At 52.6% G+C, this 23,352-nt stretch overlaps 1 protein-coding gene across 3 annotated transcripts in view; it reads left to right on the top strand.

The window, feature by feature from the left end:
* Nucleotides 1–23,352, top strand: part of RGS3 (regulator of G protein signaling 3) — a 159,916-nt gene that overhangs the window by 123,690 nt on the left and 12,874 nt on the right. For all 3 annotated transcript variants that reach the window (XM_038745097.1, XM_038745092.1, XM_038745093.1), the window contains one exon: nucleotides 15,993–16,841. In XM_038745097.1, coding sequence (XP_038601025.1) covers nucleotides 15,993–16,841 — 849 coding nt within the window. The remainder of the gene's footprint in view (nucleotides 1–15,992; nucleotides 16,842–23,352) is intronic.

The raw sequence follows: 23,352 nt of genomic DNA, 5'->3' as shown, positions 1-23,352 counted from the left end.
GAGCTTACAGTCTAACGGGAGCAATAGAGGCTATGGATAAGCATAGTTCAAGGTGAGCAACTAGATACGAGTAATACACGTAGTTCTATCACCCCTGTGGGGCATTGTGTTTTCGCTAAGGCCTGGGGTTAAGGACTGCCAGTTGTGTTCCTTACAACACCACAGCCCACCATTTCCAAACAGATTAGTCTTTTGCAAATGTTGTTCCAGCCAAATCTTATAGTGAAAATTCACCTTAGAACAGAATGTAGACCCACGTGATAAATCAGTCTGTCACAAATGTACAGATACTCATGGCCCGAGCAGGATGGGTGGCTGATGGGTGAGAGGAGAATCAGGAAGGTGACAGGATTAATCAGGGAAGGCATCCTGGAGGAGGAGGTGGTGGCTTTTTAGGAGAGCTTCAGAGGAGGGGAGGGATGTGGTTTGGTGAATTTGGAGGGGGAGGACATTCCTGATGCAGGAAAAGCAGGGAGAAAGGGGTCAAGGATTGGACAGTCACACGTGAGGTGCCAGGAGCAGGTGAGCTTGGGAAGAGTTGGGAGCACAAGCTGAAGAGCAGTGAGGACAGAGGTGATGACAGGAAGAGAGGTCTGTGTACCTGAGAATCCTGTGGTGTTTGGTTCCAGTCCCCAGAGAGCTGGATAGGGTTTGGCCAGTGTGGGAGTACATTCCACTGATTGGACCTTACCCCTCTTCCCAGCCTTCCCTGCTCTGCCCAAGGAGGGAGAAGAGAAGAAGGGTGCCAGCCTCATCCTGACTGCTCTCTGCTCCCGGAGAACAGGCTCATATCCTAGCCCTGTGGCATGTCCTAGCCTCTAGCCCCATGTCTTTTGACCTGAAGGGGAGGAAATTGGGGGTCGGCCCTGGGGCCTTGGGGAAATAAAGGAGGGAAAGCCAAGGCGACGCGAGGCCGCTTCCAGGAAGCTACGACTGAGGCATCAGTGCCCAAAGTGGAACTCTCAGATCCCTGGGGAAGAAGACTTTCCAAGTTACCTCACTCCGGGTGGAAGGCGGACATGAGAGTCTGCTTCGAGAGCCCTTCTGCTCCTCCCGGGAATAAGAAGTGGTTTAGGAAAAACCTGAGCTCCCTAGGTCCCCAGGAGCATGAGCCAGCAAAACCCAAAGCACTGGTGGCTCTCAGGGGAGCGAGGGAGCAGGGAGCAGCAGGAGCAGGCTCTCATGCCCTAGTGCTCCCGGCCCCCAGAAGGGAGTTGATAGGGCAGAACCTGGTTAATAATAATAATTGTGGTATTTAAGTGCTTACTATGTGCCAGGGACTGTACCAAGTCCTGGGGTGGATACATGGAAATCGGATTGGACATAGTCCCTATCCTACATTGGGCTCACAGCCTCAATCCCCCTTTTACAGATGAGGTAACTGAGGCCCAGAGAAATAAAGTGACTTGCCAAAGGTTCACACAGCTGACAAGAGGCAGAGATGGGATTAGAACCTATGACCTTCTTACTCTTACGCCCGTGCTGTATCCACTATGTCACGCTGCTTCTGGTTGGCATCCCCACTTCGGCTTTCTGGGTGGGGCCACCCAACTCCCCAAACTCAACTCCCCTCATTTCCCCAAACCACTCCTTGGGTGCAGGAGGGCACTGGGTCCCAGGGAACCAGCCCAGCTCTCAATAGCATGAGAGACTTCTGGCTGCACCCCAAGGTCAAAGCTGACCCTCACCCAGGCAGCAAGGGGCCGAATGGTCTAGTGGAAAAGGCAAAGGCCTGGGAGCCATAGGGCCTGAGTTCTAATCCCAGCTCCACCCCTTGTCTGCTGGGTGAACTTGGGTGAATCACTTAACTGCTCTCTGCCTCAGTTACCTCCTCTCTAAAATGGAGATTAAAGCTGTGAAGCCCCATGTGTCACAGGTAGTGTGTCCAATGTTATAATCTTGTATCTACCCCAGTGCTTGGTAGAGTGCCTGGCCCACAGTAAGCACTTAACAAATACTATAGAAAAAGAAAAAGTAGGGGTCAGCTTGGACACTCCCTGACTAGGCTAGGGACTTGACCCTTGACCCCTATTTCTGTTTTCCTGTTTCAGAAAGCCACAGGGCCAAACACCATTGCTTCTGCTTCCTGTTTTGAGGGCAGGGGAGAAAGTTCCTACTTGGTTACCACAGTTGTTGTGGGGGATGAGGAGAGCAGGGGCTGGGGACAGGCCAGAGCAGGCTGGACTCCCCAGAGGGCACAGTGGACCAGGCATGAGGAGCCACTGGCCCAGTGAAGCAGATGCCATCTGGGACAGCCTCTCTGGAAGTTCAGAGTGGGTCAGCCGTGGACATCTGAGAGAGCTGTTAGTAAGTGATGCTCCTTTCCTGGTTGTGGATGGGGAGGGGAAGAGTAGAACCTGGAAGCAGATTCCCACCACCCCCCTACACCTCCCCAACCCATATGCATCTCCACACCGGAACTTCTCTTTCACCCTGGGAACTGCCTCCCAGGACCTCAGTTTCTACATCTGTAGAATAGGGCTCTGACTCATCCCTCATCTCACAGTGAGAAAAGCAGCAGTGATCTGAGCTTGGAGAGGGAGGAGCAGGAAAGAAGAGTAAGGTGAGCTGTGAGTCTTTACCCTGTGGGAGCTTGGAGTCCAGGTGAAAGAAATCCCTCATTCTTCCCTGGCTGTCCTCCAGCTGGGCTGCCGTTGGCAGAGTCATAGAGCTGCCATGCACAGCCCATCACTAGGGGATCGGCTTGGGGAAAGTCTCTGGGCAGCTTGTTCTCAACTTGCATGGACCCGTGCCCTGGGGGGGTGGGTCCATCCCCTCGGGGGGTGGGTCCGTGACCTGGGGTCCCTGGACACACCTGGCGCTTTCAGAGGGATCCTGTCCACACACTAGTATCCAGCTGCTGGGTTTGGAAGAAAGAGTGATTGATTCTCTCCTTCTACAACCCAGCCCACTCTTCACTCCTCTGGTGCTTAACTTTCTCACTGTTCCTTGATTTTACCTGTCTTGCTACCGACCCCTGGCTCACGTACTACCTCTGGCCTGAAATGCCCTCCCTCCTCAAATCCACCAATTACTCTCCTCCCCTTCAAAGTCATACTGAAGTCATAGCTCCTCCAAGAGGCCTTCCCAGTCTAAGCTCCACTTTTCCTCATCTCCCACTCCCTTCTGTGTTGCCTTGACTTTCTCCCTTTGCTCATACCCCCTCTCCCTGCCCCACAGTGCTTATGTATAGATCTGTAATTTCATGTATTTATATTGAGGTCTATTTATTTGTATTGATGTCTCTCCCCCCACCCTGAGACCGTGAGCTCATTGTGGGCAGGGATTGTCACTCTTTATTGCTGTATTGAACTTTCCCAAGCACTTAGCACAGTGCTCTGTACACAGTAAGTGCTTAATAAATACGATTAAATGAATGAATGAATGAATAATGACCCAGGGACTGAGGGGAGGAGGAGGAGGGCCTGGGGTGGTGGAGAGGTGGGGAGTCCCAGCTGCTCTCTTAGTCACAGCCTATCTACTCTCAGTATCTGCTTAGAATAAACAAATGCTATTTATTGAATGTTTACTGTACTAAGCTGTTGGGATAGTACAGTACAACAGAGTTGGTAGGCATGATCCCTGTCCACAACGAGCTTAGAAGTTGGAGGATCAGAGATGGGCTGATTTCCCCCCAACCCCGTAGGGTTACCAGACCTCCAGCCTGGGCTGAGGGACCGGAAAGGGGAGGCAACCATAATTTGGGGCCCCAAGGTGAGACAGACAGCTCATCTCTGCCTTGGAGTTGTTTTGGAGGCAGATGGAAGGGGAATATCCTAGTTCCAGTGAGGTGGGAAGGGAGGAGTAGGGGTGGCAGTTGAATCCCATTCTCCTTACCGCCCCCAGTCCCTCCCAGTAGGCACACTTGTCCTTTGCCCTCCCTCTGCCTGGGGACATTTGACACCACTTGGGACTAGGCTTCCCTCAGTGGGTGGGTCTCAGGGCTGGCTTGTGGCTGGGGGTGGGGAGGGGAAGGTATTCCAGGGCAGGGATGAGGCCGTTCATGTTCACAAGGGCTTCAGGGCAGTAGGAAGAATGTATGAGGGAAGGGAGAAGGAGCATTGCCTAGTAGATAGAACACCAGCCAGAGAGTCAGAAGGACCTGGGTTCTGATCCTAGGTCTACCAATTGTTTGCTGTATGACCTTGGGCAAGTCACTTAACTTTTTTGTGCCTGTTACCTCATCTGTAAAATGGGGATCAAGAGTGTGAGCCCCATTTGGAGCAGGGACTGTGTCCAACCTGATTAGCTTGTATCTGTCCCTGCACTTAGAACAGTGCCTGGTACATAGTAAGCACTTTCACAAATGCCATAAGAAAGGGAGGGGACTCTCCCAGGCCCCTGCCTGATGTGTGGACTCTGAATCTGGTTGAAGCCACACTGGACATAGGCCTGAGTGGAGAAGGAGGTCCTGGACCTCCCTCAGTTAGGGGGAGTGCTACCCTCATGATGGTTTCATGCATGGGAAGCAGTGTGGCCTAGTGGAAAGAGCATGGGCTTGGGAGTCAGAGGATCTGGGTTCTTGTCTGCTGTGTGACCTTGGGAAAATGACTTCATTTCTCTGCTTCCTCATCTGCTAATTGGGGTTTAAGTCATACTCCTTCCTCCTTAGACAGTGTGTCCCCTTGTGGGACAGGGACTGTGCCCAAACTGATTATCTTGTATATACTCTGGCACTTGGCTCAGTACTTGGCAAATAGTAAGAGTTTAATAAATACCATGATAATCAGTCATCATATGCAGCTCCTTGTTGCTCCAGCCGTGCCATGGGAGTACCCCTGCTTCAGCCAAAAATGGTCATAAAGAGAGAAGCTTCAGGGAGTGCCTCAGCCAGGCCAGACCAGCTTTGAGACTGCTCTGCCAGGGTCTGGAGCTGAATGGAGCCCATACAGTATCTCCCTCCCTCCCAGACCTACCATGGACCAGATTGGCATTCCCAAGGCAGTCTGGGAAAGGTCGGTGTGTGGGGATAGGACAGAGATGTGGGTCCTCACTGGCAATTAGGTTGATGGACCTTGGGCCACTCCCATTTGCAAAGTCTTTCCTACCTGCCCCTGCCCTGCGCCAGCCAGTGATTTATCAGGAAAGACCCAAGGCACGGAGAAATCAGCCCCCGGTTCTCAGCTCCTGGTTCTCAGCTGTAGGCAGTGAGGAGCGGTCAAGCAGCAGAGCCAGCAGGCAGTCATGCACACCCCTTCAGCCTCCTGACCCAGAACAATGGAACCGTTAGTTGCTGGAGAGTGAATGGTTTAGAAGGGGCATTTCTGGGAGTTTGTCCTTGGCACAGTTAGGTCATTCCTGGAAATCATGCCCATTTTCTCAGCCTCTCTCATGGATGCTGCTCACATCTTGGCTCAGTGGCAGGGTCTGGCTCCAGGTAACTCACCTTGCAGGTGTTGCTTCTGCTGGGGGATACCCACTTTTCTAGGGAGCTGGGAGGGAAGCAGTGTGGACTAGTGGAAAAAGCAATGGCCTGGGATTCAGAAACCCTAGCTCTGCCTCTTGCCTGCTATATGACCTTGGACAAGACACTTAATTTCTCTGTGCCTCAATTTCCTTAACTGCAAAGTGAGAATTCAATACTTGTTCTTCCTCCTACTTAGACTGTGAGCCCCATGTGGGACAGGGACTGTATCTGGCCTGATTAACTAGTATCCTCCTCCCAACCTGCCCGCCCCCCCACCCACCCCACCATCAACTTTAGAACAATAATTGAGGCATGGTAAGTGCTTAACAAATACCACAAAAAAAGGAAGGACAGGAGCTGTTACTCCCCTGGGCCCTGTCCCACTCCTCCCTCCCCTTCCCTACGGCTGCCCCTCAGTGCACTATCTGATCCAGAAAGCTCCATTCCTGGAAAGGTCCTGGCATCATGGGAACTGGACTGCAGGCAAAGGAAGTGCAATTCTGACTGGCTTTCAAAACCAAAGTTGTGTGGTTGGTTCAAAGACCAGTAGTCGCCGCTCTTGCAAAATTACTTTCCGGTCCCACCTCCACTTCCACTTTCTACTACTGGCTTTCTCTCTAGTTGGCCACCTGGAACAGAGACTGAGCCTCCTGGAAACCCACAGACAGACCATAGGAAGGAGAAGCAGAAGGGAGTAAATGTTTTTTAGGTCCAACCCTGACTTTTCCTTGGGCCTGGGGCCTGGTCAGGGCTTGCTCCAAGGCCGGTGGACAGGGGCCCCGGTCAGGCTCAGGCCATGGGTAGCTCAAGCCATTTCTTTACTCAAGGCCGTCCTGTGTTTCAACTGCAGAGAGCTTTGCAACCCTGCCCTTGTTCCTCCCTGTTCTGTCTGGGGCAGCTTACCCTCTCCTCCCCATTTTGGAGGCAGAGAAGCTGGGGTGCAGTCCCAGCCATGCAGCGAGCTAAATCCAGGAATTTAATAATAATAATAAATAATAATAACAATAATAATTGTATTTATTAAGCACTTACTATGTGTCAGGCACTGTACTAAGTGTTGGGGTGGTTACAAACTTAGAGAAGCAGCATGGCTCAGTGGAAAGAGTCTGGGCTTTGGAGTCAGAGATCATGGGTTCAAATCCTGGCTCCGCCAACTGTCAGCTGTGTGACTTTGGGCATTATTATTATTATTATTATTATTATTATTATTACAAACAAATTGGGTTGGACTTAGTTCCTATCCCAGTTGGGGCTCACAGTCTTAATCCCCATTGTATAGATGAGGAAACTAAGGCCCAGAGAAGTGAAATGACTTGCCCAAGTTCACACAGCAGGCAGGTGGTGGAGCTGGGATTAGAAACCAGGTCCCTCTGACTCCCAGACTCATACTCTACTGACAAGCAGATTGGGTTGAACACAGTCAGGACCCATATGGGGCTCACAGTCTTAATCCCCATTTTACAGATAAGGGAAGTGAAGCACAGAGAAGTGAAGCGACCCTCCCAAGGTCACAGCAGGCAGGTGGCAGAGTCAGGATTAGAACCCAGGTCCTTCTGACTCCCAAGCCTGTTCTCTATCTAGTACATATTCGTTAAGCACTTACTATGTGCCAAGCATTGGGCTACTCACTGGGGTTGATGCAAGATAATCAGGTCACCCACAGTCCCATGCCCCATATGGAGTTCAGTCTAGAAGGAAGAACAGGTATTTTATCACAATTTTACAGATGAGGAAAGAGAGCCACAGAGAGGTTAAATGAATTGCCTAAAGTCAAATGGGAATAATAAGCAAGTGGCCAACCTGGGTCTAGAACCCAGGTCTCCTGATACCCAATCTATTTGCTTTTCACCCTGTCTCTAATGCTGTGGAGCATTGTGGTGTAATGGAAAGAGCCTGGGCCTGGTTGGATTCTAGTACCGACTCTGCCACTTGATTGCTGGGTGACCTTGTGCAAGGCTTTTTAATTTCTCTGGACCTCAGTTACCTTATCTATAAAATGGGCATTAAGACTATGAGCCCCATGTGGGACACGCAAATTCGTGAAGCGTTCCATATTTTTTGAGCTCCTTGTCTTCCCTCCCAAACCTTGTCCTCTCCCTGACTTTCCCATCTCTGTTGACGGCACTACCATCCTTCCCGTCTCACAAGCCCGCAACCTTGGTGTCATCCTCGACTCCGCTCTCTCATTCACCCCTCACATCCAAGCCGTCACCAAAACCTGCCGGTCTCAGCTCCGCAACATTGCCAAGATCCGCCCTTTCCTCTCCATCCAAACCGCTACCCTGCTAATTCAAGCTCTCATCCTATCCCGTCTGGACTACTGCACTAGCCTTCTCTCTGATCTCCCATCCTCGTGTCTCTCTCCACTTCAATCCATACTTCATGCTGCTGCCCGGATTATCTTTGTCCAGAAACGCTCTGGACATATCACTCCCTTCCTCAAAAACCTCCAATGGCTACCGATCAATCTGCGCATCAGGCAGAAACTCCTCACCCTGGGCTTCAAGGCTCTCCATCACCTCGCCCCCTCCTACCTCACCTCCCTTCTCTCCTTCTACTGCCCAGCCCGCACCCTCCGCTCCTCCACCACTAATCTCCTCACTGTACCTCGCTCTCGCCTGTCCCGCCATCGACCCCCGGCCCACGTCATCCCCCGGGCCTGGAATGCCCTCCCTCTGCCCATCTGCCAAGCTAGCTCTCTTCCTCCCTTCAAGGCCCTGCTGAGAGCTCACCTCCTCCAGGAGGCCTTCCCAGATTGAGCCCCTTCTTTCCTCTCCCCCTCGTCCCCCTCTCCATCCCCCCGCCTTACCGCCTTCCCCTCCCCACAGCACCTGTATATATGTATATATGGTTGTACATATTTATTACTCTGTTTATTTATTTATTTATTTATTTTACTTGTACATTTCTATCCTACTTATTTTATTTTGTTGGTATGTTTGGTTCTGTTCTCTGTCTCCCCCTTTTAGACTGTGAGCCCACTATCGGGTAGGGACTGTCTCTATGTGATGCCAATTTGTACTTCCCAAGCGCTTAGTACAGTGCTCTGCACATAGTAAGCGCTCAATAAATACGATTGATTGATTGATTGATTGACTATGTCCAGTTACCATAAGTCCACCCAAGCATTTAGAATGGGGCATAGTAAGCACTTTACAAATACCATCATTATCATTATTATTATTTTGCTGAGTAGCATTACTGTCAACTCTTGGTTACTTAATATTGAAGATTGGGAGGCCCAAGTGAGACATGGACTGTGTCCAACCTGATTATCTTTTATCTACACCAGTGCTTAGAATAGTGTCAGGCCATAGTAAGCACTTAATAAATGCTACACATGTGTATGTATATATATATATATATATATATATATATATATATATATATATATATATATATATACATATATATATATGTATATATATATATATATACACACACATAACATCAATAGTCCATTATCCAGGCCTTATGCTTCTCCTGCTCCTTGCCTTTTGGCCATTCCATTGGTCCTTATCCTCTCCACCTGAAGGTGGGGTAAGGTGGGGAAGGGGAAATGTCATGTAGACACTGACCTTTCTCATTCAGATGCATTGGCCTCCTGCAGCTCCTGGTACTGTTTTCAGATTTGCCTATGGGTCTCCTTGCCTTTCTGAAATTTTACTTCCAAGACAGCAACCCCTCTCCCCAAGACATTTGGTGATGCCACCAAGCTAGAAGAGCTTCCTGGGGGATTGGAAGCCTACCACAATGGTGGCCACTGGCTTCCAATCGCCTTGTCAACAGTGGTGGCAAGGACTGGGATGGACTGGGTTGGGCCAACCACCCAGTCCGGCTCTTCCCCGATGGGAATGAGGAAAGGGGGAATGGGGAAAGGGGTCGACCAGCTACCTCCAACTTCTTCGACAAGGCCATCGTGAGCTCTTTGGGGGCCTTCTTGCAACAGCCAAATTTGCTACATAATTGGCCAAGCTCATGAAGTGCTTATAGAGCTCGGTGGGGCTCCCTGCCTGTCTCGGTTGTGCTGCACAGATCATGCCTACCACCGGGCTACACTGTGATCTGAAGTGCACTGGGATTGGGTTGGACCAGTCATCAGTGTTGCAGGAGCCTATCCAGAAGGTTTGGGCAGGTCAGGCCTTCACGATTTGGCCACCAACTCTCTGCTTTCCTCCTGTTGGGAGGAGGTGAGTTTGGAAGGTCATCGCCCGCTCTGCAGGGTTCCCTCCTTTCCTGGAATGAGGGAGGCCCATCAGAACTCCACCATGGGGTGCTCTGGGAGTGGATAGGGGTTCCTCCAGCTTCTCAGTTTGGTGGTGGCCGGCATAGCTTGGGCCTCATCATCCCAGCCTCATCGGTTTGTCTCCCCACCCCTAACCTCTCCCCCTCTAAATTCTCCCCTCTAGAGAAAGAGCACGGGCTTTGGAGTCAGAGGTCATGGGTCCAAATCCCGGCTCTGCCAATTGTCAGCTGTGTGACTTTGGGCAAATAACTTAACTTCTCTGGGCCTCAGTTACCTCATCTGTAAAATGGGGATGAAGACTGTGAGCCCCACGTGGGACAACCTGATGATCTTGTAACCTCCCCAGCACTTAGAACAGTGCTGTGCACATAGTAAGCACTTTTTTTAATGGCATTTATTAAGCGCTTACTATGTGCAAAGCACTGTTCTAAATGCTGGGGAGGTTACAAGGTGTTCAGGCTGTCCCACGGGGGGCTCACAGTCTTAATCCCCATTTTCCAGATGAGGTAACTGAGGCCCAGAGAAGTTAAGTGACTTGCACAAAGTCACACAGCTGACAATTGGCGGAGCCGGGATTTGAATGCATGACCTCTAACTCCAAAGCCCGTGCTCTTTCCACTGAGCCACGTTGCTTCTCTAAATAAAGAAGATGGCTTAATAAATGCCATCATTATTATTATTATTATTATTATTAAACTGTAAGCTCAGTGTGGGCAGGGAATTTGTCTGTTTTATTGCACACTCCCAAGCACTTAGTACAGTGCTCTGCTGACAGCACTCAATAAATGCAATTGACCGACTGACTGATCTTGGGTTGTTCTCATTCCATAGCTTGGTCTTGGTGTCCCGTGCAGAGTCAACAGTGGACATGTGGCCTGAGCCAAGGGCAGCAGGCAGACAGGCAGACAGTCCCAGAGAAGAGGCCACTCACTGTTCACACTGGAACTGAGTGTTGGGCCTTTGCCCCAGTGGAGCCGAGGAATGTTGGCCCTGATGGCAGCAGTGGTATGAGGTGTTTGTAGGGTGGGTGCAGAGAGGTCGGACTGGGCTCTAGGACAAAGCAGTGGGTTTGGGGAATTTCCATTCCCAGGCTCTTCTGCCCTCCCCAGCCCCCAACCCACCCCCTAGCCCACCCCAATCCTGATATCAGGAGACATTGAGTGGTGAGTGCAGCCGAATGGGAAGGGAAAACTTGGATTTGGGCAGCCAGGTCTTTTGGGAATCTGACATAAGTAGGCACTGTGACTTTCTTTTCAAAAGGTTCCCAGGTCTGACCCCGAGGCGAATGGAGTCAGCTTCACCCCCAAATAAACTTTCCCCACATGCCTGGTGCCCTGCCTCCTGGCTGACAGGGGTACCAGTGATGGGGTTTGAAATTCTGCTCAGCTCTTTCCCTTCCCCCTGCCCCTTTAATTGAATGTGTTCAGATCTGTGTGCCTCCTCAGGCAGCCTGTGTTCTTATGCAATTAGACAAAATCAGTTTTGCTCTTTATTGTCTTTTTCATTGCTTTCTCATTTTCTGGGCCTGCTCGTTCTCTAAGGGCTTCCATTGTGGCTGGTCCCCGCCAAGGGCACAACCTAAGGGTATGGTGGAGAAGCCTGGACTTGGCCCAAATCAAGGGTGCCCAGATGGAGGAGGGTGGGGAGGGCACAGAACTGAGTGGACTCCCACGAGGCTGGGTCTAGGGAGCCAGGAGTCCATGGGCTGGCTCTGAGCCCAGCTGGGCACCCCATAACAGAGACTTCTCGCTCATGTTCTGCCACTGACCTGGGATGCCCTCCCCTCCTATCTCATACTCTTCCCCCCACTTCACAGCCTTACTGAAAGCACATCTCCTCCAAGAGGTCTTCCCTTACTAAGCCCTCCTTTCCTCTTCTCCCACTACCTTCTGCATCACCCTGACTTGCTCCCTTTATTCATCCCCCCTCCCAGCCTTATGTTATTTATGTTAATGTCTGTTTCCCCCTCTAAACTATAAGCTTACTGTGGGCAGGGAATGTATCTGTTTACTGTTGCACTGTACTCTCCCAAGCGCTTAGTTAAGTGCTCTGCACAGAGTAAGCACTCAATGAATACAATTGACTGACTGACTGACCTGGTTTTGCACCCAATCCTGCCCAACCCAAATTAAAACATTTGAATCTGCCACAAGAACAATAAGAATAATAAGCCCTATTAAAATCCCATCTCCTCCAAGAGACCTTCCTGACTGTACTCTCATTTCCCCTACTCCCTTTCCCTTCTCTGTCACCCTTGCATTTGGATTTGTTGTCTTTTTTCACCCCATTCTCAACCCCCATAGCACTTAGTTACATATCCGTAATTTATTTATTTATATTAATGCCTGTCTCCCCCTCTGAACTGCAAGCTTCTTGTGATCAGGGAATGTATCTACCAGCTCTCTGGTAGTGTACTCTCCCAAGGGCTTAGTACATGCTCTACCCACAGTAAGCATTCAGTAAATACCACTGATTGATTAAGAACATCAAGAATGGACACACACACCCCCGCCACCCCCAGCTAGAGCTGGTGGGGACCATATTAGCCCCCTTTAGGTGGACTCTCCGGAAATCAGTGAGACCAAGGTCCATGCCGTGGGCTGACAGTATTGTCCCCACACGTGCTTCAGGACACTGGTGGAGGGGGTATCGTCACAGTCCTGCTGGGATAATCCACTCAAAAGGCTCCTGGGGCCACATCTGACAATGTTTTTCACCCATTCACTTCTCCGCTCCATAGTGATGGTGTAACCCATCACTTTTCCCCTCAGAGAGTCACAATGTAATCCCTGTCAGCTCCAGGCCCACCTCTAGGAGTGTATATCTACACCCCAACCCAACTGAGCTGCAGGGCCTCTGGGCTTGGGCTGGGGAACCCCAGTGCTAAGTGGGGGCTGGGGAGGGGACCGTGGGGCTGGCTTTGGGCTGGGCCACCTTGAGGTCAGGCAGGAGGAAGTGGGCCCCAAGGACCCTACAGGATCCTGCTTTCAGTATCTTGCTCTCCCCTGCCCTGAGGTTGTGAGTGGGCAGGCCGAACCAGCAGGACTTCCACCTCGTATCCTGCACCCTCTCCGTCAGCCCCAAATCCAAGATCCAATTTGGAAAGGGATTTAATGAAATCCTAAAGTGCCGCTGCCCCTGCCACCACCACCACCACTGGCTGATCCATATCCAAGTCACCTTCTTGCCTCAAACTGGTTTTCCTTTCACCGCTGCAGTTATTTAACCCCCTCCCCACACCATCCTTGATGCCTACATCAGATAAGGGCAAAACAGGAAATTAAGCGCCTTTAAGAGCAGTAGCCCTGCCTCACGCTCAGACCCCAGGAAAGGCACCTGTTCAGGCAGCCTACTGTGTGCAGTGGGCTGCCTACTGTGTGAAAAGAGACTTGTCATGAGTGCCTACTGTGTGCAGAATGCTGGACTGTGTATCTGAGTGCCAGCCCCTCCCATGTGTAAAATGATGTACGGAGTGCCTACTGTAAGCAGTGCCCTCTGTTTGTAGCTTGAGGAACGCTGAAGAAGTAACAGCCACAGTCAGCTGTTCTTCAGGAGTTTACAATAGCGACTCACCCCTAATGACTAATACAGGGAAGCAGAGTGGCCTAGTGGAAAGAGCACAGGCCTGGGAGCCAAAGAACCTGTGTTCTAATCCTGGCTCCGTGACTTGTCTGCTGTGTGACATTGGCAAGTCACTTCACTTCTCTGGGCCTCAGTTACCTCATCTGTAAAATGGGGATGAAGACTGTGAACCTCATGAGGGACAGGGACTCTAACACAATTATCTTGTATCTATCCCAAGCGTAGCTTCACAAGTACCAAATAAATAAATAAATAAATAAATAAATGAACAAACAACTTTGGGCCAGACTGAACTTTGGAACTCAGGCACAGTGAACCTTTTTTTCAGGCAGTTTCCAAGTTCTCTCCCCAAAAGCTATTTCTTGCCTTTCCCTGTGCTCAATTTGCAGGGGATGTCCTTAGGGGCTGGGGTTCTGTCTTCCCTCCCAGCCCCCTGTGCTCTTCCAGTGTTGGAGAGAGGACAGGCCTCTCTGGCAGAAGGGTGGCTCCCTCCAAGTGATCCAGGTGTGCCTATCTCAGAAGGACGCAGGTAGAACCCCGTCAGCTGAGCCGACCTTTGGCTCCCATTCTCCGGGAAATGCCTGTGGTGGGCAAAGCAGGAAGAAACACAGCCCTGTCGGTGCTGGAGGGGGGCATTCCCAGGAGTGGGCAATATTGGAGGGGCACTTCCCCTTCCCTGCCTGTTTGCTTTGCTCCGCTCTGGCTCGCTGGCAGGCCGAGGGAGCGGCCAGACTGGCCAGTCTGGTTTTAACCCATCCCATCTTATGCCCCGGCTCGGCCTTCCTGCTGGAGGAACCAGGGGGCTCGGCCTCTCCCGGTCGAACGTGGAGGAGGAGGGTGAGGACGGAGGCAACGGTGGCCCCGCGTGAGCCTCTGGAACTGCCCCTGGCTGGGGCGGACAGGTGGGTGGGGCAGGGGGAGTCGGGAATGTGGCTTGCCGGCCTGCCCACCTGCCTGCTTTCTGAGGAGCTGGTTGGAGTGCAACACTATAACTGGCTAACCCCAGGGACTTGGGGTGGCCTGGCCCAGAGGTCCAGGCTCCAGTCTCATTTTATCATAGGGCTGATTGAAGGGGGGGTGTTCCGGCAGCTCCTCAGAGCCCCTACTCTGTCTCCCGGAACCACAGGGTTGGAGATGGGTCACTGGCCCTTGGAACAGGACTGGGTTGATCGGGGGGGCAAGGAGGGGGTATTTCCTTTGTCAGAGCAACTAGCGAACAGGAAGTGGACAGGGGAGCCCTTCTCTCCAGTGGGCCGTACTTAGCGTGAGCTGTGCTCACTACCATCTCTTGAGCATGGGAAGAGGCCAGGGGGCCGGGGGCTGGACCTGGGGTGGGGCAGGCTGATGCATCTGTGGAGGTCAGGGGTGCTTCCAGATAGCAAGGAAAAGTCGGGGATTGCCCCAGTCGGCTCTGCCGTCGGGGTCTCCCAAGGCCTCCTCGGGCCATCTGGCTGAGGTGTCAGTCAGCGCTGGCCAGTGCTGGCATCCTGGCTGGAGGCTCTGCCCCCACCCATCATGCTGGCCACTGACTGGATTTGTCGTTTCCCATTAACCAACTTCATTCCTACTCTGGGGCTAGCACAATCCAGCCTGTCCTGCGCCCCTGAGTGTCAGGCTCAGGACCTCCCTCCTCTTCCTCCCTGACTTGGTCAGCGTTCAGCAGAGCGGAGAGCTGGGCTTCCCTGCCCCTGACTGGCTTGGGGGTCTTGAAGGGCTGGGTCATCCTGGCTAGAGACTGTTCCCTCTCCCTCTGCTTGCTCAGTGTACACAAGTGGGCTGGGGGGCTGAAGAGTAGAAATGATTTTTTCTTGCTCCAAAGCCCGGAGCCTGCCTGCCTGCTTGGTCCATCGGCTGCATTCTCACACTGCCCCTCGCTTTTTCACTGTCACCATCTCCCTGTCAGCCTTCACCTCTCCGCTGACTCTCTCTGCCTCACACCCTTTCTGGCACACTCAGGTGACAGGCTGAGGAGTGGGCCTGGTCACCTAGGCCCAGCCTGTCCCACAGACTCATTTCAAGATGTATGTCCTGATTGGACCCTAGAGAAGCAGCGTGGCCTACTGGACAGAACACGGGCTGCGGAGTCAGAAGGACCTAGGTTCTAATTCTGGCCCAGCCGCTTGTCTTCTGGGTGACCTTGGGCAAGTCACTTTTCTCTTCTGTGCCTCATTTACCCAATCAGTAAAATGGGGATTAATGTCCTATGTGGGACAGGGGCTGTGTCCAACCTGATTAGCTTGTATCTACCCAGCCTTTAGTACAGTGCTGGGCACATAATAAGTAGTAGGTAACAAATATCATTAAAAAAAAATTGGACTCTGCTGTGCCTCAGTTTCCAGTAGTTCCCATCCCCGCACTTCCCTACCCAGTGTGCCTGATGAAGACCCCTTCACAGTTCTTCTAGACAGTGAGCCCGTTGTTGGGTGGGGACCGTCTCTTTATGTTGCCAACTTGTACTTTCCAAGCGCTTAGTACAGTGCTCTGCACACAGTAAGCGCTCAATAAATATGACTGAATGAATAACACAGGGGGCACAGATCTGTTTCCAAGACCTCCGTCCACCCCAAACCCCTCTCTAGGGTGGCCAGCAGTCAGGGCTAGTCCCTCACCCAGCAGACTCTCCTGGATTCCCCCTGAGGCCATGGCCGGTCTGGACACTTGTGGACTGGAACTTTTTCCCCAGATTGTATGAACAGACGAGGCGGGTGCTCGGGCCTAGGCCAGGACTCAGCTGTCCATCTGCTTTGGCTTTTTCAGATACTGGAGACCGAAAGGGAGGAGCAGAGAGCAATGACCTCGGAAGCAGAGAAGGCAGAAGCCCCCCAGCCTCCCTTGCCTGAGGAGGGCCTGGCCAGCGGAGGGCTGAAGGGGTCTGGGCTTCCGGCTGGTGACGCCCCTCCAGCGGGAGAGACCTCTGCAGGAGAAATTTCTCCCACAGCAGCCTCTGCACCGGCTGCTGCAGGAGAGACAGAGGCCGATGCTGGGGAGGTCTCCGCTGGGGAGGCTGTCACTGGGGAGGCTGCTGTCGGGGAGGCCCCTGGAAAGGAGGCTGAGGTAGGGGAAGCCCCCAGAAGGGAAGCCTGCCACTCTGGAGCCAGCAAGTCCTTCATCATCCCTGAGGTGCGCCTGGACTGCACTTTCAGCCAGAGCCCCGAGCAAGCAGAGTCGGAGCTCGGCCATCGTCCGGATGGAGATGAGGACGACGAGGGAGACGAGGAGGAGGACAGAGAAGCAGAGGATGAGGAGGAGGAGGAAGAAGATGAGGAGGAGGAGGATGGTGGCAGGGAAGAGGGAGGCGAGAGCGATGACAGTTACCTGGAGCAGAAGGAGTTGAAGCGCTGCAGCATGATGGAACCGTCAGGATGCGCGGAGGGCTTCACGTTGTCCGTGCAGAACTCGCTGCGCCGCCGCACTCACAGTGAGGGCAGCCTCCTGCAGGAGGCCAAGGGCCACTGCTTCGCCTCGGACACCACCCTCAACTGCTCCGACAGCGAGGGCAAGCAGGGCGGCTGGGCCCTTCCCTCCCCAAAGACGCTGAAGAAAGAGCTGACGCGAAACGGTGGTTCCATGCACCAGCTCTCCCTGTTTTTCTCGGGACACAGAAAGGTAAGCAGAGTATCTGGTAGGCCCGGGGTGGGCAGGGACTGAGTGGGAGATGCAGCTGGGTGCCCTGGGGGATGGGGAGGGGTGCCCCCTCCGGGGGCTTGCTGGAGAGTTGGGCATGCCTGTGGGCCTGGAGTCCTGGCATCCTCGAAGGCTTCGTTCATCCACCCGGCCCTCAGGGAGGCAGTGGATGCTCCAAGAGGGCTAGTGGCCTCCCCTCAATCAGACAGCTAGCCCAGGATACAGCTGGGGCTGGGTCATGGAACGCAGGAGCCCTGGGACCTGCTGGTTGGTCCCCAGGAGAGAGGAGGAGGGGGCTGGGGTCCCAGCTCTGTGGTCTCTCCTGGACCATGGCCCCGGAGCTCCTGGGTAATGTCCCCAGACTTGCCATGTGGCTCCCAGACTGGCCTTTAAGACCAGGGGGATGGTGCTCGGGAAGAAGCTGACTTCAGGGAAGGAGGAGGATGAGGAGGAGGTGGGAGTGATGCCAATTTGTGATGCCAATTTGTACTTCCCAAGCACTTAGTACAGTGCTCTGCACATAGTAAGCGCTCAATAAATACGATTGATTGATTGATTGAGTGGGGGGAGGAGGGGGTCTGAGAGGCTTGGGATCAGATGGCTGCTCAGATCCAAGGGCACAGCTAACTGGGGACCTGGGGACCACTGGTCAGCAAAGAGGAGGGGCCTCTGTGGGGTTTTGGTTTCTCTCACTTATCATCTGTTACGTTGTACTCTCCCAAGCACTTAGTGCTCTGCACACAGTAAGCGCTTAGTAAATATGGTTGACTGACTGCCTCAGTGCTTTACTTGACATCTACTGTGCTCTAGAATGCTGAACTGATTACCTGCTGGTTTCAGAGCACTGTACTGAGCACCTACTAAATTCAGAACATTGTACTGAACACCTATTAGGGCAAAGTGCTGTATTACTGTTGGCAGAGCACTGTACTAAGTACCTGCTGGTTCGAGACTATGAGTCCATTGTTGGGTAGGGACCGTTGCCGACTTGTTCTTCCCAAGTGCTTAGTACAGTGCTCTGCACACAGTAAGCACTCAATAAATACAATTGAATGAATGAATGAATGTAGTCAGTCGTATTTATTGAGCTCTTACTGTAAACAGAGCACTGCAGAGTGCTGTACAGAGTACCTGTCGGGGGCAGAGCACTGTGCTGAGCACTTACTGTGTGCAGAGTACTGTACTGAGCATCTGCTGGTTGCAGAGTGCTGTACTGAGCATCTACTCAGTGCAGATTTCTGTATTGACCACTTAGTGAGTGCAGAGCACTAATCTGACCACCTATTTGTACAGAACATCTACTCAGTTCAGAGCACTGTAATGAGCACTACTCTGTACAGAGCACTGCAGTTATAGATCTACTGATTGCAGAGCGCTGCATTGTGCAGCTACTGGTTTCAGAACACTATAATGGGCCACAGCTGGGTGTAGAGCACTATACTGACTACCGAGCATTACAGTAAACATAAGTTGCATTCAGAGTACTAGAGAAGTAGTGTGGCTCAGTGGAAAGAACACAAGCTTTGGAGCCAGAGGTCATGGGTTCAAACTCTGGCTCTGCCAATTGTCAGCTGTGTGACTTTGGGTAGGTCACTGAACTTCTCTGGGCCTCAGTTACCTCATCTGTAAAATGGGGATTAAGACTGTGAGTCCCCCGTGGGACAACCTGATCACCTTGTAATCTCCCCAGCACTTAAAACAGTGTTTTGCACATATTAAGTGCTTAATTCATTCAATCGTATTTATTTAGCACTTACTGTGTGCAGAGCACTGTACTAAGCGCTTGGGAAGTACAAGTTGGCAACATATAGAGACGGTCCCTACCCAACAGCGGGCTCACAGTCTAGATGCTTAATAAATGTCATCATTAGTGCTTTGCACATAGTAAGTGGTTAATAAATGCCATCATCATTATTATTATTATACTGAGGACCAACTGTTTGCAGAGCACTGTACTGAGCACCTCCTGGGTTCAGAGCACTGTAATGGGCACCTCCCATGCTGAAGGCTGTGTTTAGAGCACTGTACTGAATACCTAAGTGAGTGCAGAGCACTGAACTGACTACCTACTGGATGCAAAGTGCAAATCTGACACCTGCTAGGTACGGAACACTGTATTGAGGACCTACTTAGTGCAGAGCACTATGCTGAGGACCAATTGCATTCAGAGCACTGAACTGACTACTTACTGGATGCAAAGTGCAAATCTGAGCACCTACTAGGTACAGAATACTGTATTGAGGACCTACTTAGTGCAGAGCACTATGCTGAGGACCAGCTGCGTGCAGAGCACTGTTCTGACATCTACTGGGTACAGAGGGTTGAACTAGGCACCTGCTTTATGCAGAGCACTATGCTGAATGTTTGTTATGTGCAATACAAATAGATGCAAGTGGGAAGAGGCAGGGAGGTCAGTAGTGAGGCTGATTGGCAGTCCACCCCAGAGGAGGTGGTTCAGGTGGAGCAGGAGGGGCAGATCTGGGAAACACTATGGAGGAGGAACCAGCTGGGTTTCAAGACAAGCTGAGTGTGGATATTTCTTTTGGTTCCAAAGAAGTTGTGGAGAGTTTGGTGTGTGGTCCGCTGCAATGGACCACACAATGCCCAGATGCTGGTTACGGCCTAATGCCAATCACCACTAGGCTCAACTGTGCATCCTGGGTGCATGGGGCAGGAAGGCTTCCACCCGATGGGTCAGGGGCCCAGGTCCCTGCTCCCTGCCTGCCTCCCCCGGACACCCTTGGTGCCATTCAGGGCCAGGCTGGATGGAAAGGGGACTTGAAGGGACAGCAGCCTGCCTAGGGTCAAACACCTGCATGTTAAAGCTGGCCCGGGCTGATGCATGTCCCGCTTTGGTCCAGGAGCTGCTGAGTGTGACCCACCGGGCCCCGGACTGGGCACAGGGCAGCAAGGGCTGGTAGGGCTGGGGGGGACCCCAAGTGAAGAAGCAGAGGCTGCAGGGCAGGGGCCAGTTTGGGGGCGGCAGCAGTGTGGCAGTGGCAGAAGCAGGATTAGGGGTACAGCCAGGGCACTGACACTACCCGGGGGCGGGGGGTGTCAGGTGAACGAGGTGCCTCCAGATGAGCCCTAGGAGAGGCTGCAGTCACTGACCTCTCTCTCTGAGATATAGGGTTCCTGGCACTGGCAGTGGGCACCTCAGCTGGGTGGTCCAGGGCCCTGGTCTGGCTGGGGTACATGCCTGGTATTATAGGCTTTTCTCTGCCAACAGACCCTTTCCCTTGCTAACCGCTTCAGCCCACAGACTCTGCTCACAGGACACTTAGGTTGGCTTCCCACTTCTCCCTCAGGTGGTTCCCGGGCCCCTCAGGCCACTGACAGTCAGTCAGTCAGTCAATCGTATTTATTGAGCACTTACTGCATGCAGAACACTGTACTAAGAGCTTGGGAGAGTACAGTAGAACAGTATAAAAGACCCATTCCCTGCCCACAGTGAGCTTACAGTCTAGAGGACTGTGCAGGGTCTGTGGGTAGGAGCCCCATGGGGATCCGTAGAGTCAGGACAGGGGCCTGGGTGCTTCTGCCGGGGGCTCTGGATCCCAGCCCCTGGTTTCGGGCCGGCCAGCCGGCCCCAGCAACTGTGACCTCTTGGCCGTCCACCACTCCCCACCCTGTCTGGAAAAGCCCCATTGGGCTGGAAGGTCCCACACCCAGCCCCAAGCTGGGTAGGTCAGATGGGCTGATGGCTAGTCCCAGCCCCTGAAGCAGGAGTCAGGGAGGGAAGGGGTTGATTCTGCAGCTACCTTTCTTCTTCTTAACAATAATATTAATCGCAGTATTTAAATGCTTGCTACGGGCCAAACACCGTACTAAGTAGATTCAAGAGAACCAGGTTTTGCCCACTCCCTGCTCTACACGGGACACCCAGTCTAAGTTGGAGGGAGAACAGGTATGGAATCCCCATTTTACGGCGGAGGAAGCTGAGGCCCAGAGAAGTGGCATTCAGTCAGCAAGTGGCGGAGCCAGGATTAGTACCTAGGTCCTCTGGCTCCCAGGACCAGGCTCTTTCCACTAATCCCCGCTGCCCTGCTTCGGGGCCTCCCCGTCGCAGCGGGGTCCCGAGGTCAGTCCAGTGCCGGCCTCCAGGAGCCCGCCCCGTGCCCACCCCCAGTTGGCTCCCCGGGAAACCTCCAAGGCCAGGGCCGATTCAGCAAGGGACTCCGCTCTGAGCAAGGGGCCAGGGCAAGCCTGGAGTCTCTGTGGGCAGGGAGGCGTTGAGCAAATCTTCACTGCCTCCCAGTGGCATGAGATGGCCTGTCAGCCTGGCCTGCAGGCTCTGACCGCCCTCCCATGGACTGGTCATTGGATGGGCCCAGGGTTATTCATTCGGTCGTATTTATTGAGCGCATATGCTGAGCCGTTCTGTTTCTGGCTGGCCTGTTGGGCAGGGTTACAGTACTGGATGCTTTTATGAGCGGCATTTTAGTTTTCAGGTACACAGTCCCGGCCAAGTTCCACAACTCTGCTGTGGTGCCCGGGTTCCCAAGGACCCGAGAAGGGATTATAAAACCTTTAGAGCAAGTGTGGGTTCCCCCCATGAAGAATCACTCTAGGATTGACCAAACTCTGTGAACTTCTACATAATGGCACCAGTGATATCAGTTAGTCGTATTTATTGAGTGCTTACGGTGTGCAGGGCACTGTACTAAGTTACTGGGAGAGTACAATATAATAATAATAATTATGGTATTTGTTAAGCACTTACTATGTGCCGGGCACATCAAATCGTGTTGGATTCAGTCCCTGTCCCACATAGGGCTCACATTCTCAATCCCTATTTCACAGAGGAGATAACTGAGGCACGGAGAAGTAAAATGACTTGCCCAGGGTCACATAGCAGACAAATGGTGGAGCTGGGATTGGAATCCATGACCTTCTCCCAGGCCCATGCTCTATCCACTATGCCATGCTGCTTCTTCAATATAACAGCCTCATTCCCTGTTCACAACAAGCTTACAGTCTAGAGGAGACGGACATTAATATAAATAAATTACAGATTTGTACATTCAGGGAAAAATATGGAACAATTCACAAATTTGCATGTCATCATTGCTCAGGGAGGGATCCATTTTACAGTTGAGGAAACTGAGGTACACAGAAGTTAAGTGAGTTGTCCAGGATCACACAGCAAAAAAGGCTTCCCTGGCTTCTCTTCCCTCCCCAGTTCTCCTCTCTCCCTATGCCAAGGAGGCCCCAGGCTTCTGCTGGTCCCGAGCTCCCCATTTGGTGTCAAGAATCAACTCGCTCCCCTTCTGGGACAGTGGCGGGACCTCCGGGAGGCCCTCCTGACTGCTTCTCCCTGTCCAACGTGACCTCCTGGCAGCCATCCCCTTCATTAAAATGCCCTCACCATTTCTCTCCTTCCCTGGGTCCAGCTTCGTACCTGCCCCACCTACCAGCAATGCCCTGCCCACCCCCACCCCATGCTCCATGCAGAATCAGTGTAGTTAACCTTGGGACTATTTGGGAAGTACCAGATGCTGTTACTTCTGCTGCTGTGTTACCTTCCAAGATGATGCTTCCTCCAAAAAATCCCAAACGTCCCAGACAGGGAGAGGGCCGGCGGGAGGGCGGGACTCGGCAGGTGGGTTCAGATGATCAGGCACCCCGTGTTGGGTGAAGGTTCACCATTTGGAACTCTGTCCTGACGCCTGAATGATACATGGTGGGACCCCTAAACACCTGCTCTCAAGCTGGGGGTTGGTGATGAGGCAGTGAAGAGGAGAAGGAAGAGGAGGGAGAGAGGAGGGGCTGTCCAACACCCTCCTTCTCCTCAACAGTCGCTGGAGTGGTGATCCCCATGGCCACCAAAATCTCTGTCTCCAAGGCTCACTGGCCCCAGGCAGGAGAAGCTGCAGCAGAAGGGGATGGGGAGAGAGCATCCTCTTTTGCTTCTCCCTGGCTCTTTCCTGTCTTTCTCTTTCCCTCTCTTTCGCTCTGTCCACCTCTCCCTGACCCTTACTCCCTCTGATTCCACCCTTGCCCAGAATGGGAAGAGGACTTCAGTCCCTTGGACCCCGGCCACTGTGGGGAGAGGTGGGAGGGACCAGCCACTGAGAGGCAGGGCTGGACTGGAACCCAAGCCCTAAGTATTGGCCCAACCCCAAGATCTGGGCCTGATCCCTGGGCAGCGGGTCTATTCTTAAGGACAGCGGCTCATTCAGCCTGAATCAAGCACAGATCAATTTGATTGTGATCATGGAAGTTCCTTGAGGTCTTGGTATGAGTCCTGGGTGGGGGTCACCCTCTCCAGCCTCAGTTTCTCTCCACCCAGAACAGAGGTAGAGGAGCCAGCTCTGGGGGAATGATGTAGAGCAGCAACCCCTCAGGTAGAGAGGAAGTTGGGGCTGGGAATTGGGGGCTCCTCTCTGACATTTCCAGTCACTTTGGAGGCTGGAAAGAGTCCTTATTCCTGGTACAGTCCTGATAAGGACTTTCACGGCAGCCCACAATTACCCCAGGCAGCTCTGCCACC

Source organism: Tachyglossus aculeatus, chromosome 4, assembly GCF_015852505.1.
Source record: "Tachyglossus aculeatus isolate mTacAcu1 chromosome 4, mTacAcu1.pri, whole genome shotgun sequence".
Lineage (NCBI taxonomy): Eukaryota > Metazoa > Chordata > Mammalia > Monotremata > Tachyglossidae > Tachyglossus > Tachyglossus aculeatus.
Note: the sequence above shows the minus strand (reverse complement) of the source record. Positions and strands in the feature narration are given on the sequence as shown.